This window comes from Lynx rufus, unplaced genomic scaffold (assembly GCF_022079265.1).
Source record: "Lynx rufus isolate CCGP_SWC_20201006 ecotype Redwood Valley unplaced genomic scaffold, mLynRuf1.p SCAF_9, whole genome shotgun sequence".
NCBI lineage: Eukaryota > Metazoa > Chordata > Mammalia > Carnivora > Felidae > Lynx > Lynx rufus.
In genome coordinates this window covers 111,032,602-111,048,000 of record NW_025814897.1, presented here as the reverse complement: position 1 = coordinate 111,048,000, position 15,399 = coordinate 111,032,602, and the positions used below count along the sequence as shown (strand labels likewise).

The window sequence follows — 15,399 nt, the reverse complement described above, 5'->3', positions numbered from 1 at the left end:
CAGCCTAAAACACATACAGAGATCGTTCCTGTTAGGCATAGGCCGCACCTTCATTTATTGATTCTTTCGTCACTCGAGGGCCTCGGATCCAGTTTGTGCTGTGCTGGAGAACAGGAAAATGAGTTCTTGGCCTCAGGAACCCGGGCAGTTAAGGAGGCAGGCAGACCATTGCAGTGTAGTGACATAAGGGTTTTCACCTAAGTTTTGTAGTAGGGATGTCCACCTGAATTTGGCGGTGAGGGTCAAGGAAGACCCTGGAGTGTGAAGAGGTTAGCCAGACGAAGAGATGGGTCAGACTGTTACAGGCACAGGCGAAGGAAGAGTGTCGTGGGCCTTGCCTTTTTTCCAAGCTTTCTTTGTCTTTATGCTTCAGAAGCATCCTGCTCCTAATTCCTCTGCCTCTTCTTCTGAGTACACGTACAGGACATTCGGTCGTCAGTAGGTCTCGAGTTCAGTCTGATAAAATGTAATAATTGAAAAATCTCCAGCTTATAACCACTGTGTCTGTAGTTTTACCTGCCTTTCCTTTTTTTCTTTTTAATTTTTTTCATGTTTGTTTTTGAGACCGAGACAGTGCGGGTGGGGGGAGGGGCAGAGAGAGGGAGACCCAGAATCCGTAGCAGGCTCCAGGCTCCGAGCGGAGCTCGAACCCACGAACGGTGAGATCGTGACCTGGGCTGAAGTCGGACGCTTCACCAGCTGAACCACCCAGGCGCCCCGTACCTGCCTTTTCTGTTGTTCGTGCAGCGTCTTCTGGGTTTCGTGAGGCGGACAAGAACAATGAAAGGCTAGGCAAATGAAAGTTGAGTGCTAATTGAATTTAAGTGAAAGAGCCAGGAGAAGAATACATAGTAGAGAACGTTTGTAAACAGCATCCTTAGTACGGATCAGACATTCTTTACCTTTGTACGTAAGCGTGTGGCTCGCACACACACTTTACCACTGTGAATTCACACACAAGTCCTGTGACCGTGGAGGAGACCCGAGATCAGGTAAAAACTCAGTGTTTCGTATTTTTGTTGGGTATTGTTAAAGGCGTGACCAAGTATACATTTCTGGAAGTACCTCAGAATAGTTTATCATTTGTGTTGCTCTGTGCGTTCGTAAAAAAATAAGGGAAGTCGGCCTCTGGGTGGTCTAGCGAGAGACCCTCGGGTGGCAGTGCCGGGTTCTCCTGGGGATCCTGCCCCCAGCCTGATTGCGTGGCTCTGGGCACGAGCGTCAGCCTCTCTGGCGTCGGTTCCACGTGCAGATGGAAGGAAACGTTCAGATAGCTCTGAACTTTTGTGTTTTTGCACTTTCTTATCCTGGAGCCTTTTTAGTCTGATTTGTATTAGAGCATAATTCCATAGTGAGGTGATGCCACGGACATCCCTTTCTGTGATCTGTTACACTCTTATTTCCAAAGGGCCTTACAGATTATGAGCATCCCCCACTAGCCAAATCATTCACTTCCCAAATTCAGCTAATTAAAATTCGGATGGTGAGGGATATCTCTATATTGGCAGATACTACAATTACTCAATTTTTGTTGCTATTGTAAAGGCAGACATTTCGTGATGGGCAAGACTTTGGTATTTGAGTATCAGTCCCTGAAGTACCTTGAGCATTGACTTCAAACTGACAACAGAAAGGCAGAGCTGTTGTGGACAAAGTTTGACTTAGACCCCTTTTCTTAAGCTCTCCTCGTAACAGAAGAGAACATCCTTGGGATTTTCTCACACGGTTAATACACTGTTCCCAAAACATGTAATTTTTTTTAATATTCATTTGCTTATTTTGTTTTAAAAAAAATTTTTTTTAATGTTTTTATTTTTGAGACAGAGAGAGAGCATGAGCAGGGAAGGGGCAGAGAGAGAGGGAGACACAGAATCTGAAGCAGACTCCAGGCTCCGAGCTGTCAGCCCAAAGCCCGACGCGGGGCTCGAGCTCACAGACTGTGAGATCATGACCTGAGCCAAAGTCGGACACTCAACTGACTGAGCCACCCGGGCGCCCTTATTTGCTTATTTGGGAGAGAGAGAAAGAGTGCACAAGCAGGTGAGGGGCAGAGAGAGGGGGAGAGAGAGAGAGAATCTTGAGTGAGTTCTGTACTGCCAGCACAGGTCCCAACGCCGGGCTTGAACTCAGGAACCGTGCAATTGTGACCTGAGCCAAAATCAAGAGCCCGATGCTTAACCGACCGAGCCACCCAGACGCCCCTACCAAAACGTGTAATTTGAGCAGATTATTAAGCTGTACCTAAACGTCCGCATAACAAGGTGCAAAATTATTCTTACTGGCAAGCAGGAGATAGACACTTACGAGCACTTAACTCTTTGTCGGTGGCTGTTTGCAGCACAAGCAATGAGCAAGACGAGTGAATTCCTCTCCAGAGTCTGGGCGTGCTGAATGACAGCACAGATGACACCGGATGGCTTGGGGAGCCGAGTGGTCTTTAAAGAGTGGAAACATTAGTTACTAAATTACCTTTTTTTTTTCCTCCAAAAAAGTCTTTATTATTTATTACATACAGAGGGGAGGAGTTCAGTCCTTGGCTGCCACTCTCCTCATGGCTGCCGGGACGTCGCTCAGCACCTCTCTCGTCCTTTTGGCATGGATGTGCGTCCCCTCCCTTTTCTCGATGAACTTGTGGTGCGCTTGTCCTCGGAGGCATCGGGCAGCGCATGGCGCACCTCGGGTGGTGTCCTCCACGAACTCGGGGTGTGCTTGGTGAGGGGGCCACGGCCGGGCCTTGACTTGCTCCTGTCCTTCCCTCCTGGTGGCCCTTGCTGAGCGCCCCCGCGCCACCCTCCACCCCACCCCCGCCAAACGCAGAGTCTGGGCTGCTGCGCCTCGGTGGCCCCTCGGTGGCCCCGGCAGCCCGAGACGGAATCCCTTTCAATACTTTGTATCTTTCTCAAGGGTCCGGGCAGTATGGTCTCTTACGTACTTACCTCCCGGTTCTGTTTTTCATGTTTTGTTTTGTTAGGAGAGAACGTTGGAATTATTCTCTAAGCTATCTGAAGAGAACGACTCAATGCACCTGGGTCAGGCGGTCTGTGGGCATGAAGTGGTTGGGAGAATCCAAGAACATGGTGGTGAATGGCAGGAGGAGTGGAGGCAAGTTGTCTAATGACCATCCGCAGAGCCCGGCCAAATTGCAGCCCGCGGGGAAGGAGGCCGCGAAGGCCGGCAGACACGCGGTTGAGAGGAGGTCGAGCAGATGTATGTACACGATGCAACTGTCATTTCCGTTGTCGCGCGGGGCGGTGATTCTTCGCAGCTTGTAACGTGTATTCTGTCTCTGCTGTTTTCAAAACGAGTTTTCATGTGCTCCCAGCTAACGGTGCAGGTTTTTCTTTCTTTCTTTCTTTTTCACCCTTTCAGAGTTTTGACAGTCCTTACTCTCCTCTGACGTGTACGCCTCTAGTTCGGTGCTTAATAAGATCGCTTTAATTATGCTTTTGTATCCATAACTTTAAGTTCTATTTTGTAGCGTGGATGTCTGAATGGCTGACCTGCTCTATAAACTGTATTAAAGTGCTGCTGCTGAATTTCTTTGAAGTTCAAACTGTATTTTTATGTTTGATGTAAGTATAAGTATGTATCTCTTTGAAAACTGAGACATGTGAATAATAAATTCAACTCTCATTTACAGGGGAAACGGAATTTAGGGCAGCGTCACAAATTGTCGCCGTTCCTTCCGTTTCTGTAGGGCGGACGGTGGTGTATCCCGACATCAGAGCACTGTTGATGACGCGTGACTTCTCACCTTGCTCCTCCTTGGTGAGGGTGGGGCTCCTTGTGGAGAGTTCAAGAAATAGTTCTTTTAAGAGCAGGACAGTGCCCCGGGATGCGTGTGAGCCTTAGGTAGGCAGCTGCTTTAGGTGAAGATACCCAGTGGCGCACAGCCGCGTGAGGGAGGACAGCTTTTTCCGTTCTTGTTTTTCCTGAGGTTAATTTAGCCCCTCCGGAACATCCTTCGTTTGCGTTGGAATTGGCCCGCTCTGAGTAGGGTTGGCTCTGCCTGGCATTTGGAACGGTTTCAGGTAGATTGCACCAGTCCTGACTGATTACCCTCATACCTGTTAGAGGTTTATGCAGTTTACGGGGCCCAGGCTGCCCTTAGCCTCTCCATATCAGAGCAGGTCACTGTGTCTGTAGTACACGAGGCAGAAATCCCTGCTTGGGGTAGGAGGGAGAGAGCCCAGGACTGGATAGATTTCTCCTATTCGTGGACACCCGCCCACCCTGTAGCACGTGACGGGAACCGAAAGGAATTGAGAAACGTAACGACTATAGCAGGGGTATTGGTTCCGGGCGGTAAATTAGGCGACTTTTTTTGGTCGGTTTTTAATTTTTCCATATTGCTGTTGGCCTTCTTTTTGGGCATCCCAGAGCAAAAAGGTCTTACAGTTGTTGGAGGTACGTGATAATTTAGAAAAACGATCGTTAGATGGGCTACGCTTTGCCGCGTGTAGACAGATTTAGAGGACAGGCTGGAAAAACCCAGAGAGTTGAAGACGGACAGCATCGTATTGAGTGTCATTGGACAAGAATGATACAAAAAGAGAGCCAGTGATGAAGCAAAACAAAGCAATGTTCCATCGTAGGTAAACCTCAGTGATTTCACGTGACAGAGCCACAAAATACACGAAGCAGACGCTGACAGCATTGAAGGGAGAAACAGACAATTCAGTGATTTGGAGACGTCAGTTCCCCACTTTGAATAATGAATAGAACAGTGAGGCAGAGGATGAACAGGGAAAGACTTAGACACTACCCTAAACCAGTGCTTCCTGACAAACGTCTGTAGAACACTCCACCCACCAACAACGCACGTTCTTCTCAGGTGCACGTGGAACGTTCTTCAGGATAGGCCATAGGCTAGGCCACGCAACAAGTCTCAACAGACCTGAAAGGATTGGAGCCATACATCGTACGTTCTCTGACCACAGTGGAGTAAAATTAGAAGTGAATAATGGAAATTTGAGAGAATCACAATAGTTGACTCCTTGAAAAGATCGACAAAATCGGCAAACCTCTATCCAAGACTAATCAAGAAAAAGAGCAGAGTCAAGAATGAGAGAGGGGACATTACTGCTGCATTACAGAAATAAAAAAGGTTATAATGGACTACTCTGAACACTTGGATGCCAACAAACTCGGTAACTTAAATGAACAAATTCCTAGAAAGTCACGAACTACCAAAATGGATTCAAGAAGAAACACAAAAATCCAAATAAACCTGTAGCATGTAAAGAGGTTGAATCAGTAATTTTTAAAACACACTACTGAGAAAGTCTCAGGCCTGGATGGCTTTGTTGGTGAATACCGGCAGACATCTAAAGAGGAATCAACACCAGTTCTTTACAGACTGTTCCAAAAAGTAGAAGGAAAGGGAGCACTTCCTCATTCAGGAAGACCAGTATTAACTCTGCTACCAACACCAAAGACCTCACAAGAAAAAATACCCTAAAAAGTACAATATCTCTATTAAAGTATGGACACAAAATCCTCAACAAGATACTAACAAACCAAATCCAGCAACAAGTGAGAATGATTCTGTTGCATAAGCAGGTGGGATTTATCCCAGGAATGCAAAGTTGGCTTTATACCTGAAAATTAATGCTCCCACTTCAGTAGCATGATGGAGAAAACCCATGTGATCATTCCAATAGATGCAGAAAAAGCATTTGACAGAATTCAGCACCCTTTCAGGGTAAAAGCACTCAACAGAGTAGGAACGGAAGGAAATTCTTCAACCTGATAAAGGACATCTACAGAAACCCACAGCTCATGTCCTACTTAATATTGAAAGACCAGTAAATGCTTTTCCCCTAAGATCAGGAACAAGACGAGTATCTTTTCTCACCGCTTCTGTTCACTATTGTGCTAGAGGTTCTAACCACAGCGTTTAGGCAAGAAAATGAACTAAAAGGCATTCAGGTTGGAAAAGAAGCAAAAACCATCTCTCTTTGCAGACGACATGATTGAGGAATCCACTATTGGGGTGCCTGGGTGGCTCAGTCAGTTAGGCGTCCGACTTCAGCTCAGGTCATGATCTCACCGTCTGTGAGTTCGAGCCCTGTGTCGCGCTCTGTGCTGACGGCTCAGAGCCTGGAGCCTGCTTTGGATTCTGTGTCTCCGTCTCTCTCTGCCCCTCCCCTGCTCATGCGCTCTCTCTCTCTCTCTCTCTCTCTCTCTCTTTCTCTGTCTCAAAAATAAATAAAAACATTAAAAACAAACAAAAAACATTAGAGCTTATAAATGAGCTCAGCAGTATAGATCAGCACGCAAACTATAAAACTTACAGTTTGAAAACTGCAAGACATTATTGAAAGAAATTAAAGAAGACCTAAATAAATGGAAAGACATCCCATGTTCATTGATTAGAAGACTTAATATTGTTATGATGGCAGTACTCCCCAAATGATCTACAGATCTACAGGGATCTGTAGGGATCTACAGGGAGTGAACGCAGTCCCTATCAAAATCTCAATTGGCTTCTTTGCAGAAATTGACAAACGGATCCTAAAATTCTTGTGGAAATTCAAGGAACCCAGAGCAGCGAAAACAGTGTTGAGAAGGAACAAAGATGGCACACTCACACTTCTCAGTTTCAAAACTTACTACCAAGCTGCAGTGTTGTATTTTGCTAGACACCTATCCACGGAATAGAATCAAGAGTCTGGAAATAAGCCTTCATGTTTGTAGTTGATTGATTTTTGACAAGCATGCAAAGAAAATTAAGTGGGGAAAGAATAGTCTTTTAATAAATGGTGCTGGGAAAACTGGATATCCACATGCAAAAGAATGAAGTTGGACCCTACCTCACGGTATGTGTGAAAAATTAAAATGGATCAAAGGACCTTAATTATAAAATCCCTGGAAGAAAACAAAAGCATACATCTTCATGACTTTGGATCAGGCAGAGGTTTCTTAGATAGGACACTAAAAGCACAAGGAACAAAAGAGAAAAGGTAAATTGAAATTCATCAGTGTTAACAAACTTTTGTGCTTTAAGGGATTAACATCAAGAACATGAAGAGACACTCACAGAAGGGGGAAAAACATTTTAAAATCACATATCCATCCGATAAAGGACTAGTATCTAGAATATATAAAGAACTGTTACAAGTCAGCAGTAAAAGACACTCCAATTTCTTTCTTTCTCTTTCTCCCTGCCTCCCTCTTTCTTTCTTTCCCTTCCTTGCTTCCTTCCTTTATGAGAGGGAGAGAGAGTGTGTGCACAGGGAAGAGGCAGAGAGAGGGAGACAGAATCTCAAGCAGGCTCCACGCTGCCAGCGTAAAGCCTGATGTGGGGCTTGAACTTACAAATCGCGAGATCATGACCTGAGCTGAAGTTGGATTCTTGACTGACTGAGCCACCCAGGCGCCCCACAAACTCCAATTTAAAATGAGCAAGGGAATCTGAATAGACAGACATTTCTCCAAAGACACACAAATGGCCAGTACATGAAAAGATGCTTGAAATCATTAGTCATCCGGGAAATGCAAGTCAAAACCACAAGGTACCACTTCACAGCTGTTAGAATGTGTCAAACTAAAAGGACAGATGGGGCACCTGGATGGCTCAGTTAGTTAAGCATCTCACTCTTTTTTTTTAAATTTTTTTTTTTCAACGTTTATTTATTTTGGGGACAGAGAGAGACAGAGCATGAACGGGGGAGGGGCAGAGAGAGAGGGAGACACAGAATCGGAAACAGGCTCCAGGCTCTGAGCCATCAGCCCAGAGCCCGACGCGGGGCTCGAACTCACGGACCGCGAGATCGTGACCTGGCTGAAGTCGGACGCTTAACCGACTGCGCCACCCAGGCGCCCCAAGCATCTCACTCTTGATCTCAGCTCAGGTATTGATCTCAGAGTAGTGAGTTCAAGCCCTGCATTGGGCTCTACGCTGAGCATGAAGCCTAGTTAAAAAAAAAAAAAAAAAAAATGTTTATTTATTTTTGAGAGACAGAGATAGAGCGTGAGTGGGGGAGGGGCAGAGAGAGAGGGACACATAGAATCAGAAGCAGGCTCCAGGCTCTGAGCTGTCAGAGCCCGATGTGGGGCTTGAACCTAGGAACTATGAGATCATGACCTGAGCCGAAGTTGGACGCTTTAACCGACTGAGCCACCCAGGCGCCCCTGAACTGTGCGCTTTAAATGGATGAATTGTGGGGCGCCTGGGTGGCGCAGTCGGTTAAGTGTCCGACGTCAGCCGGGTCACGATCTCGCGGTCCGTGAGTTCGAGCCCCGCATCAGGCTCTGGGCTGATGGCTCGGAGCCTGGAGCCTGTTTCCGATGCTGTGTCTCCCTCTCTCTCTGCCCCTCCCCCGTTCATGCTCTGTCTCTCTCTGTCCCAAAAATAAATAAACGTTGAAAAAAAAAATTTAAAAAATAAATGGATGAATTGTATGGTATGTGAATTACATTTCAATAAAGAAAAAACATAACGACTTTGATAGCTTTTACATACCTACATGCAAATGAATAACTTGATTCCAAACATATGCCTACCTACCTTTTGATAGGGCCTTAACATGTTGTGTTTAATTTGCTTTTTGAAAGAGTGTGGAAAAGAAAGTTACACCTTGCACTGTCTTTCATTCTTCCACATCTTAATTTTGAGAGGCTTCAAGTTATACTGTTGGCATAATTACATTCCTGAAAAGATTGTCTGTGACACGCATGTCAGGCTTAAATCAGCACGGATGAAACTTCACCCATTTAAGTTTGGCTTTCCTTTGCTCTCTTTATAAACACCATCATTAAACCTCATCACTTCGGTTATGTATTTCCGGCATTTCTCTATTTTTATCCATTCATTCAAAATCTGTTTTAGACAGGTTAGAAATAGGCCTGTCATTCTCTCTCTCCTCCTTTCCCCACTTCTGCTTCCGGACTCTGTGGTCACAGGCAAGTCTCTTCTCCTGTGGGCCTCAGCTACCAGGTGGGGAGTGAGGGTCACCTGCCCAAGAGGAGGATGGCGGAGTTCACCCCTCGGGGGCCGCCTCTTCGTACTTGATGTCCGTCCTGGCACTTCCTGCAGAGAGTTTCTTGTGTTCTCGTCTCCTGTGTCCCCCGGCCCTGTCCGCAGTGGCGCTTGATGCTGTCTTTTGCCACGGTGGTGAGCGTCCACTCATCCCATTTTTCGTCTTCCTTGATGGGACGGGGAAGGCATTTATTTGAGCCCAAGATTCTCACGACTACCCAGACCCTGTTCTTGGGAACCCTGGTAATATTACCTGCTAAGCAAAACGCTCTCGGTCATTCGCTGCGTTTGGCTTTCTGTCTGTGCAAAACGTACTCCGTTCTTAATGGCTGACTTGAGAGGGCAACGAAGCTAAAGGTTTTAAAGGTAGATTTAAGTGATTTTCCCTTTGAGTTACTTTCCTTTCTCTTTCTTCTCACAGGTAATGGTAATTCGGGGTTCGAAGGCCAGAGTCGATATGTGCCGTCTTCTGGAATGTCTGCCAAGGAGCTCTGTGAGAACGATGACCTGGCGACCAGTCTGGTTCTTGACCCCTATCTAGGTTTTCAAACACACAAAATGAACACCAGGTAATTGTTAGTCTGTATCCTGAAGTGGAGCGGATGATGATGTTGAGTTTAAGAGAATAGATGCTAGTTTTAGTCAGAATTTAAGATGACATCAAAGGAAAGGTCTTTGCTGTAGAAGATTTTGTGTTTGAGGCAAGAAAAGCAACAAAGGCTTCCAGGAGTCTTGTCAGTTTTAATTCTGTGTTCTTATTTTATCTCAGGCTGTTCCTATGAAAATATAAAGCTGGGGGAGCATCTCCTAGTCTATTTTAAATGTTGTGATAATTAGCTGAAAGAAAAATCTTAGAAGCATCCTGTGAAGCCTTGAAAATACAATAATTTTTTTCTACATAAAGTAGGTTACATCAGGGGTTTTTTCATGATTTTATTACAGAGTTTTCTTCTAACTAATTGCAACCATATATAGGGAATGTATTGCCGTCATGTTTAATCTTTGAGATTCACCTTGTCATTGGAGTGAAGAGAATGTTAAAGACCTGCATCTGTCTGTCCAGTCTGCAGATCAGAAAATAGACACGGAGGTGCTTTATCGAGGATCACATGCCATCTGTATAAAATATTGTTAACACTGCTTTTGAAGTCTGTTCTCCTTTAAATTTTTTAATTCATGGGGCGCCTGGGGGGCTCAGTTGGTTAAGCGTCCGACTTCAGCTCAGGTCATGATCTCACGGTTCGTGAGTTCGAGCCCCGCGCCGGGCTCTGTGCTGATAGCTCGGAGCCTGGAGCCTACTTCAGATTCTGTCTCTCTCTCTCTCTCTCGCTCGCTCGCTCACTCTCTGCCTGCCCTTCCCCTGCTCACATTGTCTCTGTCTCTGTCTAAAAAAAAAATTTTTTTTAATTTTGTAATTCATGTTTTCTTAAGCATCTCTCCTCTGAAAATGGCCCTCAGATACTTTCATGATTGCCACCAAACACTAACTCGGAACTTGACAACTTTCCCTCTTAACGTGAGTGGCAGAGGGCTTTCAAGTCTGGTGAGGTTGAGAATGTATAGAGCCAGTTCTAGGCCACTGATCCCTCCTACCTTCCTGATACTTGCAGTGGTGTTTTGTAGCTCCAGGGCCAGTGACAACCCCAGAGCAACTTGATCACCAGGTGACTAGTCGCCAGTAGTTGGGGAGGGAGGAATTGGTGAATGAAGGTGATTAGAGGAAACTCTTGTGCCATTTTCCCCCTTTTAATTCTGTCCGTTGCTAAGATGAAAACAAAAGACTGTATGATTCGTTTATCAATTATTTTCTAAATCCAGAAAGAAGTAATTTGGATAAAAATGAGCCTTTGGTATTTTCATGATTCCTGTTACCATAGATCTTTCCTTGATAAAATGAAGTGACAAGTTGGAGTCGACTTGAGAACGTATTTAAATAGCTCCCTGACCTCAGAGGGGCAGATGCCTAAATTTTGTAAGTAGACAGGTGGATAGCTGTTGGCTGGGAAATCAGCAGTACTGGATGCCCTACTAGCCAAATAAAATCTGGTTTGCATTATTTTTTTCTTAAATTATTTTCTCAAGGAATGTTTTTAAAGTCTGTTTTTTTTTTTAGTAATCTCTATACCCAACGTGGGGCTCATACTCACAACCCCAAGATCAAGAGTCGCGCGTTCTTCCGACTGAGCCAGCCGGGCTCCCCTGGTTTGCGTTATTTTCAGTCCATTTCCCTTCTTTTCCCCAGTGAGGCCACTGCTGCTTCTCCTAGAAGGTCCTGGTAATAGTTAAGAAATATGAATCGCTTTCACATAACAGTCTTAGAGAGGGTCAGGCTATTACTGCAAAGGCCCATAATTATGACCTGGAGTCATCAAGGAAGAGAAAAAAGAGCTAGGTAGGTCACGTTCACTGTGCCCTGTATACTGAACTGTGGAAGCTCATAAACCATCATGGAAAGACTGCATCAGAATAACAGAAGGGTCATTGGTTTAGGAAGGAACTCCCTATAGTCAATTCCCCGTCCTCCCGCCGTTCTTTGCTCCAGAAGATGAGCAGTTTACCTGTTACTGGCTTCTACAATAGGAAGTTACTCCTATTTTTTAATAAAAGTCCTGACAACTGTTTCCTATAATTAGTTTTACATATGAGTCACTTGGGGAGTCTTGTTAAGATGCAGGTTCTGATTCAGTAGCTGTGGGCTGGGGCCTGAGATGCTCCATTTCTAACAAGCTCCTGACTGTACTTGGAATAGCGAGGTCCTAGGCCATCTGGCCTCCTGAGCTTTGTTGTGATGTAATGCGTACATAAAAGGTCCTTATCAGGGGGCGCCAGGTGGGGCTCGGTCAGTTAAGGGTCCGACTCTTGATTTCGGCTCAGGTCGTGATCTTGCAGTTTGTGAGTTTAAGCCCGCCTCAGGCTCTGTGCTAACGGTGCAAAGCCTGCTTGGGGTTCTCCCTCTCTCCCTCTCTGTTTGCCCCTCCCCAGCTAGTGCTTTGTCTCTCTCTCAAGATAAATAAACTTCCTTATCAGTAGTTTCCTAGGCTCGTTTAAAAACGTGGAGTCCTAAAATGTAAAATTTAGCATTTACCCCACAAATATTATTAAAACCCAAGACATTACTGTATCCGAGCATCCCTGAATTAAAATACAGGATCTAAAATTAAAAGTGGTTAGGGGTGCCTGGGTGGCCCAGTCGATTAATTGTCCAACTCTTGATTTTGGCTCAGGTCATGATCTCACGCTTTGTGAGTTTGATCCCCGCATCGGGCTCTTTCAACACAGAGCCCGCTTGGGATCGTATCTCCCAGTTTCTCTCTGGTGGACTCTCTCTCTGCCCCTCCCCCCACCCCAAAACAAATAAATAAATACACTTTTAAAAGAGGAGGGGCGCCTGGGTGGCTAAGTTGGTTAAGCGTCCAGCTTTGGCTCAGGTCATGATCTCAGGTTTCATGAATTTTGAGCAGTTTGTGAGTTCAAGCCCCACATCAGGCTCTGTGTTGACAGCTCAGAGCCCAGAGCCTGCTTTGGATTCTGTGTCTCCCTCTCTCTCTGCCCCACCTCCACTTGTGCTCTGTCTCTCAAAACTGAATAAACGTTAAAAAACAATTTTTTTTAATCTATTTATATATTTAGGGGCACCTGGGTGGCTCAGTTGGTGAGTGCCCGACTTCAGCTCAGGTCATGATCTCACAGTTCATGGCTTCGAGCCCTGGATCGGGCTCTGTGCTGACAGCTCAGAGCCTGGAGCCTGCTTTGGATTCTGTCTCCCTCTCTCTCTGCCCCTCCCCTGCTCGCTCATTCGCTCTCTCCCATTCTCTCTCTCTCTCTCTCTCTCTGAAAAATGTTAAAAAATTTATATATATACATATATATATATATATTTATAAAACTGGTTAAGCCACGTTAAACATCCAGAAGAAAACATTTATTCGTGTTTTCCGCTACAACATTTAATTCTACTCCTAGAGTTTCTGGAGTAGCCATTGGTGTAGAGAGAGAGTCTGGTGCGCCCTGGTTAGAGCAGGTCAGCTGACAGCAGCACTGGCGCCTTGGGCCTGTGTGGCCGAGCCGGCACGTTGCTGTGTCCCCGGGCACCTTGCACCTTGCACCAGAGGCGTTCTTTTCAAAGGTATTTTAACAGATTCTTTTGTAAGCTGACATTTGGGAAGAACGCAGAAGTTTCATTAATGAAGCTTGTTAATCTGAGTGAAAGGCACACGTTTTCATTTAATCTTAGTCACTTACTTGAAAATAAGACTGTCTTTTCTGTTCTTCATCTTTTGAGCAAGAATTTGTCAGAATGTTGACTTAATGTCATTCTCAAAGATACCATTTTATAGAAAATAAGGAAACTCTGTAGTGCCGTATTAGAATAATCGTAAATATTCCTTATAAATTGTTAGTGTATGGACTTCTCTTTCTGTGAGGTGTGAAAGATGGGACCGGAAGATACGACAGCTTGGATTCTCACCGTCCCAGCTGTCTGTGTATCCCTTGTGTGAGGGATCTCTTCGTTGCCCTGTTGGTACATCTGTAATTTGATTGTCATTTTTTAAGTTTCTCTGTTTTATGCCTTCTTCCCTCCCTCTGCTCCTTTCAGTGTGCCTTCAGAAACAGTGTTTGGATACAGTAGATATTTAACGATTTAAGAATTTCCTTAGCTGGCTCTATTCCAAATGCTTATTGTTTAAATCTTGATATGTCCCTCCATTTATGCACAAGTGAGTCAGAGTTGCAGCCGGAATATCTGGAAATGGTATAAACAAAATAGAAATTTCAGTTCACTGGGAAGTACTTAGATTTAAGTGACTCTTGTCAATTATGAAAATTAAATTCTTCCCTGTAACCAGAGAAGAGAGTTGTTAGTCATGCCTCTGATTTTTTTAAAAACCAAGCGGAGATCTTGTACAAGTGCTGTTGTACAGCAGGGGGGATGCTTTCTGTCACGGCCCCTTGTTTTAGGCTGCGTGACCCAGAGATTTCAGTCTCCTGAGGCGTTGGGGAGACTCACTGGACGTTGGGCTGAGCAGGAGAGAACGTGACAAATGGGAAGAGTCCTCGTGGGACTTTTGGAACTTTTCTCTATTATTTGGTCCAAGCTGTACTTCAGCCTGCACCCATCCTTCCAGTGCTGTAACTGTCTAATTTTAATTTGGTTGTTTACGCATTATGTTTCGTGTCCACTGTTGGATGCGAACTGGAAATCAATCACCCTAAATATCACTGTAAAGTCAAGTGCTTGACTAGAAAGCGTAATGAAACTTCTAGACCTTCTAACTTAATATGATCAAGGGGCAAATGATGTCGTGTGGGAAGGAAAGAATTTCAACATCTTGGCTTTTGTTATTATACTGAGTCTACCCGTGGTGTCACAATCTTCTCGAGTGTCACAGCGTTTTAAGGACTTCTGCAACAACTACTATTGTAAGTCTGTTTAGAAATGACAAGTACAAATTATTCAAATAGTTTTTTATTGTTGTTGTTTGTTTTTGCATTTATATAGCGCCTTTCCTTCGAGGAGCTCAAGGCATTTTTCAAAATCTGACAGTTTTCCTCACAACAACCCTGTGAGGTAGGTAGAGTGCATTACAAACAATAATAAGATACCAACTAACCTGTTTCAGCCTTTATGATGTTCTCTTATGTTATGTAATTGGAGGTGTCAGCGTAAACACGACTTTTAGAACGTTTTGCAAACCTTTTCAAATAGTTTGGTCTTAGTAACAGCTGTATTTAAAGAACCACTTGTACTCCATAACAGGGTAATTTTGTAAGAGAAAGCATTCATCAAAAGATCAGGAGTCACTCCCTGGGATTAGCTGAGCACTGCCGGTAGGACTCAGCCGGGGGTGTCTCTGGTGGTGGTTGACTCTCAGGTCAAGAAGGAGCGAATAGCTGTGGTTCTAGCATGATTCCTCGGCACCTGCCAACTGTCCGTGTGCAGTCAAACTTTCTGAGAGGGGGAAATGTGTTCACGATGTTGCCTCGCAGTCTTCTTATTTTATATCTTAAATGTTTGAGCGTTTTCTCTCTCTTCCTCTCTCCTTCCCTTGCTCCCTTTTTTCTGTCCCCCTCCTCTTCCCCTCCCTCCAGTCAGCTCTTGGTTGTACTTGCTCATGGAAGGGCACAGTAGCACAGCTCACACACATCTGCAGCTTTTCCTTCCCTGGTCACTTGGGTTTGGAAACAGAAAAACCAAATAGCAAGAAAACCTGGGAAGTCAGTCTCTGGAAAGAGTGGGGAACAGGTGTGTGGGAGTGTGAATTCATGTTTCTTTCTGCCCTTTGTTTTTTGTTTTTTGTTTTTTTTTTAATTTTTTTTTTCAACGTTTTTATTTATTTTTGGGACAGAGACAGAGCATGAACGGTCTTTCTGCCCTTTGTGATAAAAATGATTTAAATGACATATTTTTGTATTTC

General features: G+C 44.7%; 1 protein-coding gene across 5 annotated transcripts in view; it reads left to right on the top strand.

Moving 5' to 3' along the window:
• KMT5B (lysine methyltransferase 5B) overlaps positions 1-15,399 on the top strand; it is a 59,381-nt gene that overhangs the window by 19,645 nt on the left and 24,337 nt on the right. For 4 of the 5 annotated variants that reach the window (XM_047072357.1, XM_047072353.1, XM_047072355.1 and 1 more), the window contains exons 2-4: positions 2,972-3,207; positions 9,405-9,552; positions 14,484-14,552. In XM_047072357.1, the coding sequence (XP_046928313.1) occupies positions 3,048-3,207; positions 9,405-9,552; positions 14,484-14,552 (377 nt within the window). In that variant the 5' untranslated portion in view covers positions 2,972-3,047. The remainder of the gene's footprint in view (positions 1-2,971; positions 3,208-9,404; positions 9,553-14,483; positions 14,553-15,399) is intronic. The other variant, XM_047072354.1, reaches the window with a different exon arrangement.